Genomic DNA, 24,431 nt, shown 5'->3' on the forward strand with positions numbered 1-24,431 from the left:
TAAATGTTATGACTTCAATTTTATATGAAACGACAAAAACAAAATCCACAATTTTCTTCATTTTTTTTTTTTTTTAGTTTATGTCATTTATATAAGCAAACATCGTTAATTTATATGAAACGACAAAAACAAAATCGACATAAAATGCCATGTTTATTTTTAAGTGTAGGGAGAATATTATGACTACCAACATATTAGCCAATCATAATATTCGATTAACTTAAGGTAAACTATCATGCATGACATAGTCAAAAAATAATAATAATAATAAAACAATGAGTGGAAGAGCGTAATGCAAGGGGCCAAAAAGAAGGGAGAACTCAGAGACAATGACGGGAAACTCGATTGGTTGGGAAGTTGTCAATGACATTTATAAAAGGGAAGCATGTGGCGCCGTGAGGACGGTAGAAGAACTATCTTCTTCCATTTTAGGGACTAATTGAGATTGCCTAAGAAGGACAAAGCTTATTTGAGAGAGAGAGAGAGAGAGAGAGAGAGAGAGATGGGAGAAGTGACGTTTTTGTTGCTTTTGTGCCTCTCTGCTACAAAAATGTTTTTTGTCAGCGGTGAAGACCCTTACCTGTTTTTCAGATGGAACGTCACCTATGGAACCATTTCTCCGCTTGGAGTCCCCCAGCAAGGAATTCTCATCAACGGTCAATTTCCTGGACCCAACATTAACTCCACCACTAACAACAACATTGTCCTTAATGTCTTCAACAACCTTGATGAGCCATTCCTGTTGACATGGTTCACATTTTCGATTTTTTTTTTTTTTTTTGTGACTTATGATCCAAGAAATGCAACAAAAACTCGAATAACCGCTGTATATTTTGTACCATCAATGCTAATGTTTGATTTGGCTTGGCAGGAGCGGCATCCAGCATAGGAAGAACTCATGGCAGGATGGAGTGCTTGGAAGCATGTGTCCGATTCTACCTGGGACGAACTACACCTATCACTTCCAAGTCAAGGACCAAATTGGAAGTTACATCTACTATCCCACCACCGCCATGCATAGGGTAGCTGGTGCCTTCGGGGGCCTGCGCGTGAACAGTCGCTTGCTGATTCCTGTTCCGTACGCTGATCCTGAGGATGATTACACTGTCCTCATCGGCGACTGGTACACTAAGAGCCACTCCACGCTTAGGAAATTCTTGGATAGTGGTCGCTCCCTTGGTAGGCCAGACGGTGTCCTCATCAATGGCAAATCTGCTAAGGGCGACGGCAATGATAAGCCCTTGTTCACCATGAAGGCTGGCAAAACTTACAAATACAGGATCTGCAATGTTGGGGTTAAGAATTCCCTCAACTTCAGAATCCAAGGCCACACCATGAAACTGGTTGAGATGGAGGGCTCTCACACAGTCCAAAACACGTACCAATCCCTTGATGTGCACGTAGGGCAATGTTTCTCAGTTCTTGTTACTGCTAACCAAAAGCCGAAGGACTACTACGTGGTGGCCTCTACTCGGTTCACCAAGAGCGCGCTTAGCGGTAAGGGTATTATACGCTACATCGGCGGAAAGGGCCCGGCCTCACCTGAGATCGCTGAGGCCCCTGTCGGTTGGGCCTGGTCCCTCAATCAGTTCCGAACCTTCCGCTGGAACCTCACTGCTAGTGCTGCCAGGCCCAACCCTCAGGGCTCCTACCATTACGGTGCCATTAACATTACACGCACTATCAAGCTCGTGAATTCTGCTAGCAAGGTTGACGGCAAGCTTCGTTACGCTGTCAATGGCATCTCCCACATCGACCCTCCCACCCCACTAAAGCTGGCCGAGTACTATGGAGTTGCAAACAAGGTTTTCAAATACGACACCATCCCTGATGACCCACCAGCAGCTCGAGGTGCACCCAAAGTCACTTCGGCACCGATTGTGTTGAACATGACTTTCCGTAACTTTATCGAGATCATCTTTGAGAACCATGAGAAGAGCATCCAATCATGGCATTTGGATGGATACTCCTTCTTCGCAGTCGCGTAAGTAGCTACTAATTAATGCATCTATGCGCTCTTCCTTGATTGCTATTTCAAACGGTTGATGATGATTGAGTAATTGACAACTTGTGTTTTTTGTTGACTAATAAAAATAATAGCATTGAGCCTGGGAGGTGGACCCCAGAACTTCGAAAGAATTACAATCTTCTTGATGCTGTAAGTAGGCACACAGTCCAAGTCTTTCCCAAATCGTGGGCGGCGATCCTCTTGACAATCGATAATGCTGGAATGTGGAACATAAGGTCTGAAATAGCGGAGAGGCGCTACCTCGGACAACAACTCTATGCTAGCGTCCTCTCTCCTGCACGCTCGCTCAGGGACGAGTACAACATTCCTGACAATGCCTTGCTATGTGGCCTCGTCAAGAACTTGCCCAAGCCCCCACCCTACAGCATATAAGATTTTATCCACCTCCATGCTAAGCCGCTTCACACAATGACAGAGATCGTGAGAGACGACAAACCATTTAGTTATGTAATTCGTAAGCATTTTTTAAGCAGGGTGTACGCGATGGAAAGGAATAAGAGGTGTTGGAAAAACAGATCGTTGCTGCTCTTACGTCAACCATTTGAACATGGCGTCGAATTTTTGTACTACTTACTTTTTTTAAATGACTATCTTTTATTTTTATTTTTATTTGTGTCCCTTCTGGTAAATCCTCATCATTATTTTGCCACTATTTATAATTTTCACTACCTATAAGAAAAAGATAAACATGTCCACTTCCCTAAACTTGTCTTGATCATGAAAGTGAAGTTCGACATTACATTCTATAATATATCAATTATTATGATTTATTTTTATTAAGAAAGTGGAGTCTCTTATTGATATGTTGGTGTATTGTCCAAATCTACATTTTGAAGCTTGGAGATAGAACATTTTTTTCTTTATTTTTAAGCTTTAGGTTGGATCTTTGATTTCTACCGTTCAATTCAGGTAAAAACCTAAAACTTAGAATTTTCTACAAGTTAGTTTACTTTATGGAGATAATGCTTAATCCTAGAAATTTCCGTAGGGTTCTTATGAAGGGTTTAGGTAGGAGATTCATCGTGTGGAACTTTGATTTTTCTGTTCAATCAAGATAAGAGTTGAAACCCTAACTTTTCTTGGTTTGGGTCAAGTTAGGGGTTTTTGTTGCAAACCCTAGATTTGTCTATGGGTTGGGTTAATTGGGCTTGTGGCTTATGATTATCCCTAAGTTTGCTTTAGGTTTTCATGAAAGTTGAGTGCTTTAGGTTTTCATGAAAGTTGAGTGCTTTAGGTGTTTGGAATACTATGGATTCTACCAAAGTTAGAATTTTGTTATAGGTATGAGTCTAATGGTGATTTGCAATATTGTGTGCTTGAGTTGGGGATCCTTCTCATCAAGGATATTCTAATTAGTATCTTACTTACCGAGAACATTAACATATTTTATTTGTTTTAAAAGCATGATATGTGTGTGTGTGTTTTGATGATTTTACATATATTAAGAAATGTGTTAAGATTCTAAAGAAAAAAAGAAAAGAACTGTGTTAAGAAAAGATGTTGAATGTTGAATGGTTGCGAGTATTAATTGCTAGTTTTATGAATACATCATGATTCATGATAATGCGCACTAACAAAGAAAAGAGAATAAAAGATTAATATGTATTCAGACAAGTCTCAGCATCACTACTAAACGACAAGTCCATCAAGGAAGTATAAATGTTAAGTGAAAAACATGTCCTTAAGAAGCCATCAGGAACAAGTTCACAGAGAGACATAATAAAGAATAGAAATTGTTAGAGCACAGTTTTCCGAGAAATGACGTGGCACAATCTGCACAGTAGTGTCCGAGGATGTGTCGGCCTTGTACACAAGAACAAACAAAGATTAGAGTCCCCGATGGTTTCCCGGCGGGATGCTCCGATGCCTAAGTCAAGGATTTGAGAAAAAAAAATGTAAGCAACCATAAAGCTTAGATAGCAAGAGTTGCGATTACCTTAGTATTGGTAAGTAACTTGTATTTATAGGCATGAGAGGAGTTTGATCTCCCGATATCAGCTGTGCAAATATTTGAAAGAGGGATAAGGTTTGTTGTTTGTTCCGTGATCTTAGTAGCCTAAGATCAAGGGATGAACATTATAGCTTTTGTGCGATGCTCGGTTAGGGAGTCCGAGTAGGACTCGATCATCTTATCAGCTAATAGATCAAGATGATCTAGGCATTGGATAATACGATTGTATCTTCATGGTAGAACGACAAACTTGCCCTTCAGCCTTTGATTATCTTGACCTGTGAGTTACGTCTTGAACTGGGGGCCTGAGACCTCTTTGGGCTAAGTCAACCAAGGGCTTGACAGATTTGTATATTCACTTGATCTTGGGCCTTAAAGGAAGATGATCCATGACCCAACAGTTACCCCCCAATTTTCTGGTCGGAATGACTATGAAAGTTTTTATGTTCCTTAAGAATGGATTTATCTTCTGATGTCCGACTCCTGACTACATTACGTCCAAGGCCTCCAAGGAGAAACCCTAATTTTGGACTCAAGTTCTAGCGGGATTTGTCCCACCAATTTTTTGCCGAGACGCTCGATTTGTCTAAGGATAAGTCGATCAGTCGATTTGAACAACTGTATACGTCCACATGCCAGCCTCGAAATGGCTATCTTTTCAACTACCACACATCATTGTTTGTAGGTGATGGGACGCGCCTGCTGCGGCATTTAATGCGCACGTTCCCAAGGCGTCTTCTAGGGTTCCAAGGCGCCGACACCTTTTCGTCTTCTTTAGACTCCTTCCGCTTCTCAGACTCTTCAGTTTTTCAGGCTCTTCAGCTTCTCAGGCTCTTCAGCTTCTCAGATTCGCTTATAAAAAGGGGTTGATCTTCCTCATTTTTCATTTTCTATTTTCTAATCCCTCTGAAACACCATTATCGCTCGTGAAGGTGCGCAATTTTTTCAACACCCAAATTGGCTTGCTTTCATCCTAACTTCTCTTTCCAATATTTCTTTCTGAGGGTAGTATTTTTTCAGGGTATCAATCAATTGAACCCTTTCTCTTCCTTATTTGTGAACAATTTGTCCATCCTGACAGTCCAGTACTCTAGTACTTGGATTTGTTATTGTTGTTTATCGAACCTGCAGTTGATCGTCTTCGACTATCAGTGACTCATTTGTTGATATGTCACTCTTATCCTTGCATTCCTCGATCTCTATACCCTCAATTTCTTTACCTTATGGGTGACGGAGAAGGCTCTGGCTCGGACGGCGGGGGTTATTACCCTGCTATGTGGAAGGCTGCCTTATCATCGAAGGATGAAAGGAGAATTGGGCTGGATTGTTACATGCTGAAGTCGGTAACGCTTCAGTTTGATGATGAACGGAAAGGCACCATAGTGAGCTCCGAGGAGCATGAAGTCTGCCTGTACGAGAAGATGTTCCGTGTAGGTCTCAAAATAACCTTCCCGAGCCTCGTTCGGGAGTTATTGAGTCACTTGAATGTGGCTCCTCACTAGATCGTCCCCATTGCTTGAAGAATTTTCTTTGGCTGCGTAATCTTGTGGCCAATGGCTTTGGGGGAAGGGAAATCCCTGCCTATCAGGGAATTCTTGTCAGCGTACAGGTTCACAAGGAACCCAAGGACTGAGGTGCTCTACAACTTTCAGGCCCGACGAGGCAAATTACTGCAGTTTGAAAGAACTCTCACCAGCAGCCGAGCATGGAAGAATAAATTTTTCTTTGCTCGGGGACAATGAGAGTTTACCGCTTCAGAAAGGGTGTTAGGTCCGAGGGTTCCTCAGGAAATGAGTTTCCCAGTGGATGACGCTGGTCTTGAACCAATGTTGTCTCTAGAGGAGCACACTTGGGTGAACACGGTTACGACCTGGGCCTGAGAGCATGAGAGTGCTATTCTATTTAAGACCTTGGTCACTTCGGCCAAGTTGAAATATTTTAGGGTTTAGGGTGTTGTCTCCCGGGTCCACTCTCGGCAAACCAAAGAGACCGAGAGATGTGGCGCCCGAGGTCACGCATAAACAGACTGCCTCGGAGGGTAGGGTATTTGAGGCCGTAAGGAGACCAACTCCTGCTATGGAAGGTGCGGTGCCTGAAGCCATGAAGAGCCCCCGTCCGGATGGGGTTCAATCGGTAGTGAGGCCGATTAAGAGGGATGTGAAGAGGGCGCCTATGAAGAAGAACATGCATCCAGGAGATCAGCCCTCGAAGACTCATGTTTTGAAGCTTGTTGATGAGCCTGAGGGGGCCGAGCAACCAATGCTCAAAAAGGTCAGGGTGATCGAGCTGGCAAGGTCCCCAAATGCTGTTGTTGTGGGCAAGCAAAAGGTTGCCCAACTTTTGGCAGCACAAAGGAAGAAGGGCTCTAAGCATTTTGTTCGCCCGGCCAGTGCCTACCTCTGGCCCATTTCTTCTACCCCCTTTTCGTCGGTTCCTTTAGCCGAGCCTGCCAATGTCCCGACTCCTGTAATCGATGTGGAGTCGGTTACTCCAATGAACTCGAGTCCTAACATCAATCGCATCCTGGAGGAGGTTGCAATGGAGGTATGCTCAGACTCCTCGGTGGGGAACAAGGACGAAAGGCTTGAGCCTATTATTCCTGTAGCCGAATTGGTAAGACCATCGGTTATAGAGGCGCAGAAAGAGATGCAAGCTGATGCTAGCTCTCAGGCACCTTGCCCGAGTGGTGCTCGAGCTATAACTGCTCCTAACGCGCAAGAGTTTGTAACTCAAGGCGATTTTGCCGTGAGCGGGTCTAAGTTGCAACCTCCCAGCGCCAGATGGTCGGTGGGTTATCTCCTTACTAAACTTGAAGGTGATCTTCTAGGGAATCCTTTCTCTGCCTTGGTGGCTTTTGTACCCCATGCTCAACTGACTGGGCAACGTGATCACACCACCCGAGGCATGGTGGAGGAAGATGCCCAAATAAAGTGTATAGATGTGATTACCTTAGCATTGGTAAGTAACTTGTATTTATAGGCATGAGAGGAGTTTGATCCCCCACACGTTTAGGGATCTTATCCCTTGATATCGGCTGTGCAAATATTTGAAAGAGGGATAAGGTTTGTTGTTTGTTCCATGATCTTAGTAGCCTAAGATCAAGGGATGAACGTTATAGCTTTTGCGCGATGCTCGGTTAGGGAGTCCGAGTAGGACTCGGTCATCTTATCAGTTAATAGATCAAAATGATCTAGGCATTGGATAATACGATTGTATCTTCATGGTAGAACGACAAACTTGCCCTTCGGCCTTTGACTATCTTAGCCTGTGAGTTACGTCTCGAACTGGGGGCCCAAGACCTCTTTAGGCTAAGTCGACCAAGGGCTTGACAAATTAGTATATTCGCTTGATCTTGGGCCTCAGAGGAAGATGATTCATGACCCAATAGTTACCCCCCAATTTTCTGGTCGGAATGACTATGGAAATTTTTATGTTCTTGAAGAATGGATCTATCTTCTGATGTCCGACTCCCAACTACATTACGTCCGAGGCCTCTGAGGAGAACCCTAATTTTGGACTCAAGTTCTGGCGGGATTTGTCCCACCAATTTTTTACCGAGACGCTCGATTTGTCTGAGGATGAGTCGATTAGTCAATTTGAACAGCTGTATACGTCCACGTGCCAGCCACGAAATGGCTGTCTTTTCAACTACCACACATCATTGTTTGCAGGCGATGGGACACGCCTGCTGCGGCATTTAATGCGCACGTTCCCAAGGTGTCTTCTAGGGTTCCAAGGCGCCGACGCCTTTTCGTCTTCTTTAGACTCCTTCCGCTTTTTAGACTCTTCAGTTTCTCAGGCTCTTCAGCTTCTCAGATTCGCTTATAAAAAAGGGTTGCTGTTCCTCATTGGTCCTTAGAGGGAGATGATCCATGATCCAACAAAAATGAAAATAAATGAGATGTATGAAAAAAAAAAAAAAAAAGAATTGCATAAGTTTTGTATTGATAATTATAAGAGGTATTTCATGAGATTGAAATTGATGTTTATGAACTATTTCTCACTTATATATACTCGTATGCATGTGTTTCACTTAATAAGTTGTGTGTTGTCTGTATATATGTGTAGCTGAGTATTAAGATATAAAGGATAGACAATGGCTTAGATATATTTGTATGTATATATTTGTAGTGCGGGATATATATAAAAATTAATTATTGTTAAGGTAATATGTTGTAAAGACTTATTTTTTTTATAATGTTTACTTTGTCAATTATGGTTTGCTTTGATGAACTCTGAAACCTATCATAGCTCTTATTGTAAACTAATGGTACAAAATTGTATGAAAGTTGACTCATTGATAAATGTCAAAAATTCTATACTCACTGAGATTGTAAACTCACACATGGGCCTATATTATTATGGCAATCCAAAAATCAAATAGACATCTTTGTTGCAGGTGCTGAGGATGTAGATGATGACCTGGTGGCTTCGTACTTGGGCTACAATCGATGAGGCAATGGGATACCTCTTGTTTTGTTAGAATAATCATTAGTCTACCCTTTTTTTAACATCAATTTTGTTGTGTATATAAACTTATGATGTATTTGGTATTGTGCCGCTTGTGGCACTTTTGTCTAGCTTATGTCTTTTGTCATTTAAAAGTACAAAGCAAACTTTTACAATGATGCCTATTTTTTCAGCTATATGTGTTATGTGATGTTTATTGATTAAATGTTTCTGCTGCAAGATTTTTGATATGGGATATGTTGTGATGATGATGTTAAGATGTTCAGTGTACAATTTTGTTCACTCGCTATTGTAATTGTCAAATTGTGCAGCGGTGGGTCGCTAGACTGTAGGACCTGTAATACAATATTAGTGCCCCAATGAAACACAATGTCAAGCCACCACAAGTGGTCGGACTGAGTCCTACCCCGGGTGATCCGCAGCACTGGTAATGCAACATTTTGTGACCACCACCCTTACATGACTGGACCGGTCACCTGTAAACAATTTGTTCCAAGGTCAACAATAATACATAAATTTATAGACAATAAGGTCAAGTTTTGTATACATGTGTGCCTGCCATCCGTACATAGCGATCCACACAAGTTCAACTATATATACCAAAAATTTAATTGATCAAGGTTATCCTAATTAAGTTGGATCACAACACTAAATAACCTTGACAATAGGTTCATAATCAATTTGGGGAACCTTGCTCCAAACACACTGCAACAAGTAATTAAACTACATGCAAGAAATCTAAGAAGTGAATCTAAGAAGTGATCACTATTCTTTGTTCTTCCTAACATTAAAAGATCCGACATGAACAAGGTTCTACTAAGGAAGCCATAAAGTTTTTTGATTTGTTGAAACTTAGAAGAGCCACTGTGGTCAGGGTGCACATAACAAATATATGATTTAACATTGTTTTGAAATGAAAAGGAAACTAATGTAAGCATATAAACTAAATTATGATATAATGTATGCAACAAAAATTAAACGATTTAGAATTACCTCCAGCCATTGTTGCTCAAGTGTATTAAGAACCTCTCAACAATATGAACCTGAGATAAAACAAACTAGAAAAATGATCTTCTAACCTATGTCTACTGGTGCCAAATGATGGAATACACAAGGCTTTTTATAGGTAGGTTAGGGACCCTTTTTCTTAAATGTTATTTATTTTGCTCCTCCCATCAAGGAGCAAAATCACTCAATAAAATCAATTCCATAACATCTTTTAGAATTCCATAACATCTTTTGGCTAGAATAAAACACTTGATTAACGTAACCGTAATTATAATAAAAAAATGTAACATAAAGGTCATACCTCATAAGGATTTTCTTACATTCTCCTATTTAGCCCTTACATGAAACATAAATTCCTTATACAGTTCGGTTCTATAATATGACCATTACTTTATTTATTCCAACCATTTATGAAATCCTCCCATTCACACAAGGAATACTACACATGAATCATGGCGGTAAAACCATTATATAATAAGCCGTTTCCTCCATCAATCACAATGTGTAATACTTCCCTAAATGAGTATTTTATGGATGACGAAATTTATTAATGAACTTCATAAAAGTCATGCGGGTCCAACTTTATTTTATCCCCAGGGATAACCATCATATATGTTCATAAAAATATTTATAACTTTATGTCCATAGACCAATTAAAGAGAAACTAAGCACAAATGAATTAATGAGTGTCATATATTCCACATGACTTCATACTTTATTTACCGGTAAACTTTTAGTCATGAGATCTACAATCATTAATTCAATACTTATATGCTCAATAGAGACTTCATGTCACTTAATGTTCTCTTTGAGATACTTTATGTCGATATAGTTACTTGTACTTCTACTCTGATTATTCTTAGAAAAGATAACTAAAGTAGAATTATCACAGAAGATCTTTATAAGTCTAACTATAAAATCGACAATCTTGAGACCTTTAACAAAATTGTCTCAACTATAATGCCTACGTAATGAATTCATAGCATGTAATGACTTCTGCTTTCATGGTAGACGTAGCAACTATAGTCTGCTTATTGCATCTCCAATATATAGCCATTTAAATATATACTAAAATTGACTCTCTACTATCTACACATTTAGTAAAAATCAAATCTAAATAAACACCACCAAATGGTAAGTGTATCTTTAAGTTAAGCTGTAGTTCTTGGCTCATTGCATATTCCACAATACTATATTTGCAGCTCTCCATTGACCCAATAGTCCAACTACCATTTCAATATCAGGTCTAATGTAGACATATGCATACATAAGGAATATATTTCATCTGCCCTTGTTCCAATACATTTTAGGACATTGATCTATACTGAATTTATCTCATTTAATAATATGTGCTACTGAAAATTCATAGTTCTTCATTCTGAATCTCTTCAAAAAAAATTTCAATGTAGGTCTTCAGAGACATTCTTAATATTCTTTCATTTCTGTCTCTTTGAATCTCTATGTCAATGACATAAGAGGTTTTACCCAAATCCTTCATTTTCAAAGTTTAGTGAGATGAACTTTATGTAGCAAACCTAGATTACTTCTTACAAGCAAAATATTATCTATATATAGGATTAAAAGAAAGGTAACTTTACTCCCACTAACCATGAGGTATATACATTGATCAATAAAATTCTCAATAAAATCATATGAGGTAATAACATTGTGAAATTTGATATACCAATGACAAGAGACCTATCTTAGCCCATTAATAGATATCCTTAATTAATTTGCAAGCTTTCTGATTGTTATCAATAAAACCTTTAGGTTGTCTTCTGTAAACCTCCTCCTTAAGATCCTCATTCCGGAAAATTATTTTTCACATCCTTTAATGTAGCTCTAATTCAAAATGAGCCACTCGTACCATGATTATCCTAGATGATTCATTCTCAGACACTATAAAGAAGGTTTCATGATAATCAATGCCTTCCTTTTGGGTAAGAAGACAGGCAACAAGTCTAGCTTTATATTGTTCAACATTACTCAAAAGCATACTTTTAGGTTTTGTAAACTGAGTTTGCAACCTATGGCTACAAACTCCCTTTGGTAAGTCAATCAGATCCTAGGCTTGAATTTTAGCCAATGATTTCATTTATTCCTACATGGCATTGAAACACAATGTGAAGTTTATCTCTACTCATGGATTTGTGAAAACAATTTTGGATCATCCTTAGGTCCGACATGAAATCAAACTCCTGAAAGTATACAACATAATCACTAGGGATTGTTGGTTACCTTATTCTAGAGGATCTACTTAATCCTACTTCCTTTGCATTTGGCCAAGTCTGAGTAGGTTCATTCTGAACGTATTCCTCATGAGTTGACTAATCTGAAATCAATTGTGGTTCAAGGTAATCAGTTTGATTTTTCCTAAGCACAATCAAATATCCTTCATTGAAGGAGCATCCTTTATAAATTTTGCATTTCTAGACTCAACAATTATAGGATTGAATGAAGGACAGTAAAAACAAAACTCCTTGGAGTTTACTGCATAGCCTATAAAATTTTGCTAATTGTCCTTGAATCTAATTTCCTTAGGTGTGGATTATAAATCCTCACTTTAGCAGGACAACTTCATATGTGTAAACAATTTGAACTTGATTCCATTCATTCCTTAATTTAGGTGTCGTAGGGACAATCTTGAATGGAACCTAGTTAAATATATACACATCGGTTTTCAAGGATTCACTCCATAAGGAGAATAGAATATTAGTATTACCTTTCATGTCTCATTTTCATGTCCCTACCATAATACTTTCTGCCTTTATCAGATCTTACAATCTTAACTTCCTTTTGTTTTGTTTATACTGAAAGCATTAAATGCCCCAATCTTATAATTTGGAAGATAGAGATACATAAACTCTTTATGGTCATTACGGAAAGAGATATGATATCTCTAACCATTTAGGCAAGAAGTATGGAAAATTTCTACACTTGTCAGTGTACATGATCTCAAGAATCTCAAAAACCCTTTGCTGGCACCTTTAGTGGTATAGTTGGCCTGCTTTTCCTTAATGCAATCCATGTAAATACCAGAGATAGTAAAATTCAAGAGTTTAAAAACTCTATCATTTATCGACATTTTATTCTCTTCGTAAAGATATATTCTCATCTCCAATGCCATAACATAGAGGATTTTCTTATTCACAAGACTCCGCTTTATGTCAACATTTATATGCAATGATTAATTTTAAAAAATTAGGATCTAGATCAGTTTTAAATAGGCCATCAATTTAATATTCCACCCCAAAAAAATTTCAATAATGTTCAAACTTGATTTAATAAAACTAAAACAGAAACTAAATTTCTAAAAATTGTGGAATATATAAAGCATTATTAAGTTCAAAATAACATAACTGAATTTTCAAAATTAATCTATAGGTCCCAACAACCTCCAATTATAAACATGTATTATTTAGAAAACCCTACATAATGTTGACAATCTGTATTGCTAAACCAAATTCAATCCACACCGTATTTCGAATAGTCAATAAAAGAGATTCATGACACAGTAGATATGTGAGATTACCTTTATTTCAAGTCATTTATAATATTTGATGCAATCATTCTTTATATGCCCGTAATTTTCCTTATTGCATGAGAAACAAGTATCTTAATTGCCATAACACTTTGTTCGCACCTTGTTCTCATTCTTTGACTATTGGGCATGATTGCCTATCAAGGTCTTTCCCTTTACATGAGTAACTTATGGATTCTCCTATCTTAGTCTTTCTTCTTCTTGAACACATATGATCAAAAGTTTCTTTATTGATCAGTTATCCTTATGTATGCTACAAAATATTTGAAAAAATACCATATTTAATAAGAGAGTTCATAATTAAATTGACCAAAATGACTCAAAAAACTCAACCTTTAGGGACTTAATATGACTTGTTATGTCCCTCATTTCAATAATATGCATATGCACGTTTTTTAAACTGTAAAAGGTTTTGCTTCAAAGCTTTCTATTAGGGTGTTGGTCAAAGCCTTATTGGAACTCACTAAACGTTCCTCAACGACCTTTCTTTGGCCCTAAAACATTAAGGAATAAAACCCTAATACTTTCGTTGATATGAGATTTCATGAACGATGAAACTTAAGCGATTAAATCACTCTAATCGTTCATGTTTAATAATCTCATGTGGCGTATTTGATTCCGTGGGAGAAGCTGATTCGTCCACACGAAGTGCCAATTCAAACTCGAATCCCCCCAAAGTGAAAAGTATATTTTCTTTTCAATCAGAAAATATTATCACTATGAAGTATTGAAACATAAAATACCAATAATTAAAATAGTAGGAATGCATTCAATGACCAACAAAAATAATATACTTTAATGATATGAATTAGCTTTATTTAAATTAACTAATGCTAATTTAATAGTAAATTTCAACCTACCTGTGGGCAAAGGTTACATCATACATGAAATTTACTAATAAATTTAATATTAAAAAATAAAATTTTTCGTACCTATGGGTCTAAGAGAAATTTTATTTTCAATGTTAAATTTACTATCTTATTCTAATTAAGTTATAAAAATAAAAACGTCAATGTGGGGATTAGTAATTAAATTTATGAATTAATTAAAACATGATGTTAATTTTTTTTATAAAGTTCACATATATTATATTTATGTAATTATCATTATAAAATCGGGATGATGTGGCTCTCCTAAAATTATTATGATAATCATGACTTTATTAACATCTAAAAACTGTATAGATGCCAAAATAAAGTTCTCAAGAATAAAGAACAAAACAATATGAAGGTGAAGTAAGCAACATTCCCAAAATACAACCAGGTAAGCAACATTCCCAAGAAAGTGAGGGGGTCACAATGGACACTCTTAAATCCCAAGACTTTTCTAGCAAAAACTTCCCTTGACATTACAATTTTCGAGATATTATCATAAACTTTCACCAACATATGCGATTTATTTAATTATTCTTAAGTCTAGGCATCAAGCAACAAGTTATACTAAACAATATAAATCACAAGGAAAAAATATATATATTCCAAAATCCATGGATTTAAAAGCATGAATAATTTAATTAAATAACATGATGAATAACTTAAATATTTAAACATGTTGAGATTGCATGGTTTAATGGTCTAAGAGAGTGTCTTAGGCTCTTTTACCTTGAGAGCCCAGGTTCTAATCCCGCAAGGCCCAAATGTGTCTTCTTCTTTTTTTGAATCTGGATGGGCTACTCTAATGGACGGGACCAAAATTATACTACTAGGACGGATCGATTTGTTCTTCTTTTTTTTTTTCTTTTTTAATACTGGACCGGGCTTGGGTTAAAAATAAACCCATACCCAATGGCCCAAATCACATGACCTAATTCTATACGGGTAAGAAACCCTACCCAGAAAATAAAACCCTAAACCGCCCATTCCTAATCCCTAGTCGCCATCGACGCCATGCGCCGCCCTCCCTCATGCGCTGATCCCTCATGCACCGACCACGCAGGGCCGCTACCCAAACAGCCGCCCATTCCTAATCCCTAGTCGCCATCGACGCCATGCGCCGCCCTCCCTCATGCGCTGATCCCTCATGCACCGGCCATGCAGGGCCGCTACCCAAACAGCCGCCCATTCCTAATCCCTAGTCGCCATCGACGCCATGCGCCGCCCTCCCTCATGCGCTGATCCCTCATGCACCGGCCACGCAGGGCCGCTACCCAAACAGCCATCTGAGACTGGCAACCACCGGAGTGGGTCGTCTCATCCCGCCAACAGGCAACTCGTTTAGAGCTGCCGACATTAGCCTTTCATAGACGGCCGTGATGGGCCGCCGCTTGCTCCATACAGCAGCCGTGCAAGGCCACCGCGGCCCCAAATGGCGCCGAGCGGCAGGGAGCCATGGCTTCGTCCAACCCACAGACAGCCCAGACATGGCTACCGCTGCTTTTAGCCACAAGCGGTCCTCATCGGGCCGCCGCTCACTTCGTGCGGCCAACACCGCTGCTAGTGGGGAAGAAACCAGTGCTCAGTTCCAAGTCTCAGGTGGCACCCAATATGCATCTCACAGCAATTCGGTCCAAGGGTTCTCAGTGAGACAAAAAATGTTAGTTTTTTTAGAGGTGTCAACCCAGTCTTGGTTCTCGATTATTGGCCAAAACCGGAAACCGAAACTAGTTACCCCGATTATTGATTTTGGAAAAGCGGAATCGGGTAACCAGTTCTCAATTAACCGGTCAGTTCCAGTTTCTACCTGGTTATTCGGACCGGTTTTTTAAAAAAATTGTATTTTAAAAAATTATCAGCCTTTTTGTCGAATTTGTTTATTATTTTTTAATTTATTTGCATCTCTCGTCTCTCTCTCCATACCAACCGAAGAAATAATCCCTACAAAATTTCACACCAATATCAAAACCAAACAGATCACCCAAGATCTCTCTCGTCTCTCTCCAAGATCCCCTTCTCTCCAACAAAACAAAGCCCCACAAATAGAAAACAAAATGTCAAAAACAAATAGATCAGAACATATTAGAACCAAACAAATAGAAAACAAAAACAACCTAACAAATCAAACACACCAGATGAAAAAAAAAAAAATCAAACAGATCACCCAAGGTCACTCTCGTCTCTCTCCAAACAAATAGAAAACAAAACTTCAAAACCAAATAGATCAGAACAAATCAAAACCAAACAAATAGAAAACAAAAAAAACCCAACAAATCAGACACACCAGATGAAAAAAAAAATCAAACAGATCACCCAACATATCGTCCCTCTCAAAACTAGCAGATTCGACTATGTGGCATGGGTCCAATAGCAGTGGCAGCACTTGCAAAAGCAGCATGACTGGAAAAGATCGTAGTTGTTTGGGTGGAGGTGGAGTGGTAGCGCTGCAGCGTGGGCAAGGGAGTGGCAGCGCCGGTGGAGTGAAGGACATCAAGACTAGCGGATGAGAGAGAGGCGGAAGGGAAAGTGTGTGAAGTGTGGAGCTAAACCTAGAGTATATATATATAATTCACGTCTTATACCATGAAGTGGATACGTACATATATATAACTACATAGCAAAGCAGTAAAACAGATCATAAAGCTGTAAATCATAGAAATCTCATTATACATTTACATATACAAATTACAAAGCTGAATCTTCTTCTTTTTCTTTTTTTTTTCTTTCTTCAGTTATTTCTTACCTTTCTCTCAGGGACTCAAAACCCTCAACTTTCTAGAGGACACTAACTCCACGGTTAGCAGCTTTTTTTTTTTTTTTTTTTTTTTATTGAATGAGGAAAAAGGACTCTAGCCACTCGATTAGGGAATTCTAATCACCTTGATAAAGGACTCTAACCACTCGACTTTTCTCTTTAACTTTTATTCTTTTCTTTCAATATTGGGATCTCTAATTAATCACCAGAGACTCTAACCCACTTTTAATCGAGATTTGTTACAATACATTCTCTGCACTATCTTCCCACCATCTTCCCTCTTCTAAAATCTTAATAATAAATAATATTCAAGAGAGAGGATATGGTGAGTAGATGGCGAGGAGAATGCAAAAAAGCATTTGCCCTTTTAATATCACCATGCAACATTAATGGCAATAACGTGATTCCATCTTAAATCTATTCTTTCTTTTCAAAAGTCATCTTTAATAAACGTCTTTTCTCTTTAACACACGTGAAATTTTGGAAAGCGTATAATAAGGTTCAATTGAAACACACACACACAATATATATGGCGAAAAATATAATTTAGCCCCCAAATTACCAACTATTTTTATTTTAGCCTCTTAATTTTTATTTTATCTTATATATATAAAATCTAAATATATATTATAGTTAGTGACGTGCCAAAGTGACACGTCAATAATTAATGACGTGTCACTTTGACACGTCAATAATTAATGACGTGTCACTTTGACACGTCACTAACTGTTGACGTTCCAAAATGACACGTCAGAAATTTATTGACGTGTCAGTATAGCACGTCATTATTTACTGACGTGTCTGTATTTGACACTTCAGTAAATAATAAATCAATTAGTTATTAATTTTTAAATGATGTCAAATTAAATTGGGTTCAAATTTACTGACGTGTCAATTATGACACATCAGGAAATACTTACGTGTTGTTTTCAACACGTCAGTAAATGTTGACTTGCAACTTTTGACACGTCAGTAAATAATTTGTTGACGTGCCACTTTTGGCACGTCAGCATTTACTGACGTGGCAAAAAAATAACACTGTTTGCCACGTGAAGAAATGGCCTTTTTTTGGTAGTGTATGTCAGGAGACTGAAGTGTATTTAATCCTAAAATATTATAATATAGTCTTAATCTCTAAAATTAAGACTTTTATATTCAGGAATTAAAATCTAAGATGTGTCGACTAGGCTCACTTCCAACATCCAAAAGCTGGCATTGCTGGTGCCAACTCGACTCTGAACCCCCTTGGGGTGCAAGTCGGCTCGGAAGGAAAATTAGTGATCAAAAGTTTTAATTGGCAATTCTGACCACAGATCGGTCGATGCCCAACCCTCACTCTCTTTTTCATTTTTTGACCTTTTTGTTGCCATTGCAATAGGTTTCAATAAAAAAATTCGCACTAATAGAGACGACTCATTAGGCCTTTAATTAGCTTTAATTTCCTCACGAAAGTAAAATATTCGTTGAAGAAAATTTCATAATTATGAAATTATAATTATGATATAACTTACATCGAAGGAACACTATTGGGACAGTATAAAATATATCACCATATATATTGCGTTGTATTTTGGAAAGGGTTGATACAAGCAAAATCAGCCACTCCATTCCATCAAATTTGTTACCAGTACTTTCAGTGTGTGCAGCGGAATGGCAGAGGGGTGAGGTCAATTTAGATGACGTACGGTGGGGGCTTGGGCAAGTTCTTGATGATGCCACAGAGCAAGGCATTGTCTGGAATGTTGTACTCATCCCTGAGCGAGCGTGCAGGAGAGAGAACGCTAGCATAGAGCTGTTGTCCAAGGTAGCGCCTCTCCGCTATCTCGGACCTTATGTTCCACATTCCAGCATTATCGACTGTCAACAGGATCGCTGCCCATGATTTGGGGAATACCTGGACTGTGTGCCTGCTTACAGCGTCGAGAAGATTGTAATTCATTCGGCGTTCTGGGGTCCACCTCCCAGGCTCAATGCTATTATATATTTTTATTAGTCAACAAAAATCACAAGTCATCATCAACCGACCCGTATGTCTGAAAAAGCATTAATCAAGGAAGGAATTAACAGTGTAGAGATCGATGACTTACGCGACAGCGAAGAAGGAGTATCCATCCAAATGCCATGATTGGATGCTCTTCTCATGGTTCTCAAAGATGATCTCGATAAAGTTACGGAAAGTCATGTTCAACACAATCGGTGCCGAAGTGACTTTGGGTGCACCTCCAACTGCTGATGGGTCATCAGGGATGGTGTCATATTTGAAAACCTTGTTTGCAACTCCATAGTACTCGGCCAACTTCAGTGGGGTGGGAGGGTCGATGTGGGAGATGCCATTGACAGCATAACGAATCTTGCCGTCAACCTTGCTGGCGGAGTTCACGAGCTTAATAGTGCGGGTAATGTTAATGGCACCGTAATGGTAGGAGCCCTGAGGGTTGGGCCTGGCAGCACTAGCAGTAAGATTCCAGCGGAAGGTTCGGAATTGGTTAAGGGACCAAGCCCAACCTATAGGGGCCTCAGGGATCTCAGGTGAGGCCGGGCCCTTTCCCCCAATGTAGCGTATAATACTTTTACCGCTAAGCACGTTCTTTGTGAACCGAGTGGAGGCCACCACGTAGTAGTCCTTGGGCTTTTGGTCCGCAGTGACAAGAACTGAGAAACATTGCCCTACGTGCACATCAAGGGATTGGTACGTGTTTTGGACTGTGTGAGAGCCCTCCATCTCCACCAGTTTCATGGTGTGGCCTTGGATTCTGAAGTTAAGAGAATTCTTAAGCCCAACGTTGCAAATCCTGTATTTGTAGGTTTTGCCTGCCTTCATGGTTAACAAGGGCTTATCCTTGCCGTCGCCCTTAGCAGATTTGCCATTGATAAGGACACCGTCCGGCCTACCTAGGGAGCGACCACTATCCAAGAATTTCCTGAGCGTGGAGTGACCCTTGGTGTACCAGTCGCCAATGAGGACGGTGTAGTCTTCCTCAGGATCAGCATACGGGACAGGAATGAGCAAGCGGCTGTTCACGCGCAAGCCACCGAAGGCACCAGCTGCCTTATGCATGGCAGTGGTGGGATAGTAGATGTAGCTTCCAATTTGGTCCTTGACTTGGAAGTGATAGGTGTAGTTCGTCCCAGGTTGAATCGGGCACATGGTTCCAAGCACTCCATCTTGCCACGAGTTCTTCCTATGTTGAATGCCGCTCCTGCCAAACCAAAACATCAGTGCCGATTTTCGCAGAAAAGAAGAGAGAAAATGTTAGCTATATATATAATTTGTATGCTTCATGTTTGTCGGAACATGACAACAGGGGAAAAAAGGTAAAGAAATTTGAAAGTGTACCATGTCAACAAGAATGGCTCATGGAGGTTATTGTGGATGTTGATGACAATGTTGTTGTTGGTGGTGGAGTTGATATTGGGTCCGGGAAATTGTCCATTAATGAGAATGCCTTGTTGGGGGACTCCCAACGGGGAGATGGTGCCATAGGTGACGTTCCATGTGAAGAAGAGGTATGGATCTTCACCCCGGACCCCTGACATTGCCCCAGCTGTGAGGCATAACATCAATATAAACATCACCCCGCCCATCTTTCTCCCCTCTCTATCTAACTATATTGTCTCTGTCCCTCTGACCAACCCTTTCTGGCCTACTTAATTTCTATATGTCCCTATTTCTGAAGAAGATACTCGGTCTTCTTCAAGCGTCCTCACGACCACCGGCCACCCATTCCGTTTTATACATGTCACAGAAAATTTCTCAACCATTCAAACTTCCCGCAATCTTCTCTGAGCTAACCCTTTTCTCTTGCCCCTTGCATTCCGTCCTTCCTCTCAATTTGTTTCATTAGTAGTTTCTCTTAGATTTTATTTAAATTTAGAAAACTCCTTTAACTTCTCTTATCCTTTTCTTATATTATTTAAATATTTTTTGAAATAAATTATAAGGAAAAAAGAGAAGAAATAGAAACTATATAAATATTCTTCCAAATAAATACTAGAAGAAAGAAAGAGGGAAGATAAAACATTTTTATAATAAATAATGTTAAGGGCAACACTTTTGGTTCCCTTTGTTACCCAACTAAGCGAGTCTCTTGCATGTGGTTTTTTAGAAGTTTTCACTACACTTAAAAAGGGAAATGAGATTAAAGAAAACTGCTTCTAGTACATGTTTGGTTAATATAATTATGTATATGTAAAATATAGGGAAGTTCATGAATTCAATATTAGTTTTTAGTGTGAAACTTTTCTTGTACTATAACAGTTAATAGTTAATGTTTGTATATTCAAATAATACTAAAGATTATTTGTTTCATAGCTTTTCGGGGAGCTTCATAAATAATTTCCATGAGTAAGTTCAAAAGTAATTAAATATAGCTAAAGAGAACTAATTGTGAACATGTACCGTTTTAGAAAACTTTTCCCCTCCCTAAATATAGGTACTTTTTTGATTTTGTCTTCAATGTTTAAAAAGTAGCAATAAATCCTCTCTCCCTTGACATGCGCACACGAAGTTTTTGACTTTTGCAATGTTGCCCATTCGTTTGTCATTTTTATCATCTTTAATGGAAAATGACCCACATACGTACTGAATTTTTAGTGGATGAAAATAACCCCATTTTTCCTATAAAAGAATTAAAAAATTAAAAAAAAAAAAAATACAGGAAAAAAAATTAGAGTTGGCTCGCAACTCCATTCCAACCAAATTAGGGGGCCAAAGGGGTAGTCCCCCAAACCCGTTGGAAGAGGTTTTGACCACCCTATTTGGCCCCTTGAGTTCGGGAAAAATGCTCTCATCCCAACCTGGGGTGGCCGACCACCCCGTTCATAGCATGATGAAAATGATGTTCAATTGTTCAAACAGTGATTTTCACTGGAAAGAATTCGAGAGGTGCTTCGAACGACATCAATCAAAGTTCCTTCTTTTGACTACTTTCACTTGTGGGGGGCGGCATGTTTTCTTTCGTTAGACCTGGTAGTCCCATTGGGCCGCCTAACCCAAATACCTGGCCCAATGACCATTAGACATGGATACACCTACTAATTTTATGGATTGGTATGAATGTCGCTAGATTAAGACTATGAAACCCGATCATTCTCTTGTGCATAAATATATTAATTAAATTACTCTTATATGTGCATTGTTAGTCTTCGAGTTATGTTATTTCATGACTAATTATAAATTATCTATGTTTTATAGGTAACCGAGGCTTAAAGCATGTTTAGATTGTGTTTGACAAATAGAGTTTTTAAGTAAAAAAAAGTTTTTTTTTGTTTAGCAAAATGAACATTTTTAAGCTTTTTTTCAAAAGTGTGTTTTGGCCATTTTTAAAGTAAAAAAGTCAGTAAGTAATTTTGAAATTTTTTACCAAATAGGCTAGCTTTTGTTTGGCACAACTTTTTAAGTACTAAAAGTATTTTTTAAGCTCAATAACGCAATCATCATTAATATGCTAATGGACTTTATCCAAGACATGAGGACAAACTCCAAATGAAGTGAGTTGTACCCAACCTAAATTTGAAAACCTATAGGCTACAGAATGCACTTGAGCCTAGTCAATCAAGGAAAGCAGCCAATCAAAATTTCATTAATTAGAGAAAAAAAAAAAAAAGTTTGATTCAATTTTGGATTGAGAGTCATTCTATATATGTATCAGTGTTTTAACTATAACTTTGGACTCAAGCATTGGATTGAGCTAACACATATGGCATTTTTCCTAATTTGGACGTTTAATATTCCAAAATTGCCATGCAATATGAACCCAAAAATATGGGGAAATTCCATCTAAAATTTCCTTCTCATTTTAGGGTTTCTCTACTGGGGTTGGGTTATAAAAGATAGCAAAATCGTGGGAAATGGGGGATTCATGAAGCGGAGGCCAAACAAAAGAAAAAACATTGATTTAATGGAGGCGAAGACCAGCTGCAAAGGAGGATGTGTTTCTGATATCCACGTTCATTCTTTTCCTTTCATATCTTTTTCTTTATATTCTTCCATGTACATTGACTCCATGAGAGGCTAAAATCCTCAACTAAGGTTGAGGATGAAGGCTCTTTAATGAATACCAACGTTTATTTATGAGATTTGATTTCACCTAGAATGGTTTTTTCTTTAATGATTAAATTGATCTTGCTTCACCTCAATTGATAACAATGGAATTCTTGATATCAATTCAATAGTGTTCTTCTCATGATTTAGGATCATCTTAATTGATTGAATACTTGGTTTTTAATTTTTATTTCAAAATTCGATAAATATCTCTTGTTGTTTGTTCTTAACAGATATAATTGATGGTTTGGTTTTAAAATTTTGAGCAAAGAAGAGCATGCTTTAGATTTTTTTGTATAGGGTTTCAATATCGATATCTTCTATGGTAATAAGATTGATTTCTAGATTATTATGTACGCATTTAGGTAAAATCAATGATCAGGAATATATGTTATTGTGAATTAATGACGTGGATTCCAAAACCTTGATTCTTTTCTTATGATAGTTTGTTATTTCCATTATTTCTTGTTTAGTTTAATTGCATGCTTAGTTTTATTTTTTATTACATGACAATCACCTTCTTGTTGAACTAGATTATGATTATTTAGTTTAGATTTGATTAGTTTTCCTACATTTACACAAGTCCCTTTGAGTTTGACTTTGTGCATGCTTGCTAGACTATACTTTTGTATGGTTCGTGCTCTTGCAAGTATAATAAAATTTTACAACACATTCCTTATCAAAGGCCCAACAAGAGATGTGACGTCACCTCCAACCACAACATGCCACCCAAATGACTGCTACAGCGCATCACCTATAAAAAGGGGCCAACAATAGGTAAAATGCTTTTGTTGGACTCTCATTATCTCTCAACTATTCTCCAATAGTATTCCCCTCTCCTCTTCACGAATATACTGACTTGGGTATCAGAGATATCCCATGTAAGCCCACTCCAGCAAGCTCTTATGCCTGTCTCTTCCCATTCCTTACGAGTACGTCGAAACACTGCTTTGGCCCATGATCAACCATTCGAATAATCCCCCAACCCATGGTAAATTGTTCTAACAATTTGGCTTTGTCTATGGGAACTCGAGAGAAATTTCTTGAAAAAGACCGGATGTCAAACACTTCTGCAACAACAATGGTGCTACCTCTAACCTGCACTATGTGGGTATGTCTCACATGGGGTGTCTCACCATCTTTGAGACCCACCTCCTACTACAACTCGCCTAAGAGCATCTCCAGCAATAATATGTATTTTAGTTACTCAAAATTCATATTTTTGAATTTTAGCTACTAATTTTTCAATACAAACTCCAACAGATTATCTATTCAACTATCTACTTCTTTTAAATATTATTTTTAACACCATTTTTATTGTTTTTAGCCCGCAACTTTTCTTCTTTCTCTGAAACCAGACTCCAACAGATTTACCTTTTCTTCGTATAGTTTGTAACTTTGTTGGGTTTTTGGATTTATGTGGTGAAGGGACTGACTATGGATGATTTTGTTGGGGGGTTTCGCTTTCGATTTTGGGAGCACCAAAGAGAAATGCCAGAAAGAACGGAAGACGAAAGATTGTGAATTAGATAAACGAAGGTTCGGACGACCTTTGCCGGGAACTCTCAAGGAATAGAGACAGAAATCGCATGAGCATGAACCCTAGTGTTGCTATAGTATGCAAATTGGTTGATCTCTAGAAGGATATGCCCAATCATATTTGGTTGGGTATGGGAAAGTTTGGGTGCTTGCAACAAATCATTTAAGAGAATCGTTATGTTGAATGGGTGTTCTGTTTGTGGGATGAGGCGAAAATGAGGAA

At 38.4% G+C, this 24,431-nt stretch overlaps 2 protein-coding genes across 2 annotated transcripts; one reads left to right on the top strand and one right to left on the bottom strand.

Annotated features, from left to right (window-relative positions):
• The first annotated feature begins 463 nt into the window (after window positions 1-463).
• On the top strand, window positions 464-2,614 carry LOC132164175 (L-ascorbate oxidase homolog). Its single transcript, XM_059574613.1, has 3 exons — window positions 464-750; window positions 872-1,984; window positions 2,101-2,614. Exons 1-3 carry the CDS (start codon window positions 503-505, stop codon window positions 2,399-2,401), a joined length of 1,662 nt encoding a protein of 553 aa, XP_059430596.1. The 5' UTR covers window positions 464-502; the 3' UTR covers window positions 2,402-2,614.
• A 15,464-nt stretch (window positions 2,615-18,078) lies between these two features.
• On the bottom strand, window positions 18,079-20,307 carry LOC132164160 (L-ascorbate oxidase homolog). Its single transcript, XM_059574596.1, has 3 exons — window positions 19,964-20,307; window positions 18,714-19,826; window positions 18,079-18,599 (listed from the first exon to the last, which is right to left on the bottom strand). Exons 1-3 carry the CDS (start codon window positions 20,209-20,211, stop codon window positions 18,299-18,301), a joined length of 1,662 nt encoding a protein of 553 aa, XP_059430579.1. The 5' UTR covers window positions 20,212-20,307; the 3' UTR covers window positions 18,079-18,298.
• Window positions 20,308-24,431: the final 4,124 nt, after the last annotated feature.

The sequence above is a fragment of the Corylus avellana genome, chromosome ca10 (genome assembly GCF_901000735.1).
Source record: "Corylus avellana chromosome ca10, CavTom2PMs-1.0".
Classification (NCBI taxonomy): domain Eukaryota; kingdom Viridiplantae; phylum Streptophyta; class Magnoliopsida; order Fagales; family Betulaceae; genus Corylus; species Corylus avellana.

Excerpts from the sequence above, each read along its gene's own strand:
- LOC132164175 (XM_059574613.1), top strand. The coding sequence starts at position 503 with ATGGGAGAAGTGACGTTTTTGTTGCTTTTGTGCCTCTCTGCTACAAAA. Across the intron at positions 751-871 it reads GAGCCATTCCTGTTGACATG|GAGCGGCATCCAGCATAGGA; the intron begins GTTCACATTTTC and ends TTGGCTTGGCAG. Across the intron at positions 1,985-2,100 it reads TACTCCTTCTTCGCAGTCGC|CATTGAGCCTGGGAGGTGGA; the intron begins GTAAGTAGCTAC and ends TAAAAATAATAG.
- LOC132164160 (XM_059574596.1), bottom strand. The coding sequence starts at position 20,211 with ATGGGCGGGGTGATGTTTATATTGATGTTATGCCTCACAGCTGGGGCA. Across the intron at positions 19,827-19,963 it reads GAGCCATTCTTGTTGACATG|GAGCGGCATTCAACATAGGA; the intron begins GTACACTTTCAA and ends TTGGTTTGGCAG. Across the intron at positions 18,600-18,713 it reads TACTCCTTCTTCGCTGTCGC|CATTGAGCCTGGGAGGTGGA; the intron begins GTAAGTCATCGA and ends AATATATAATAG.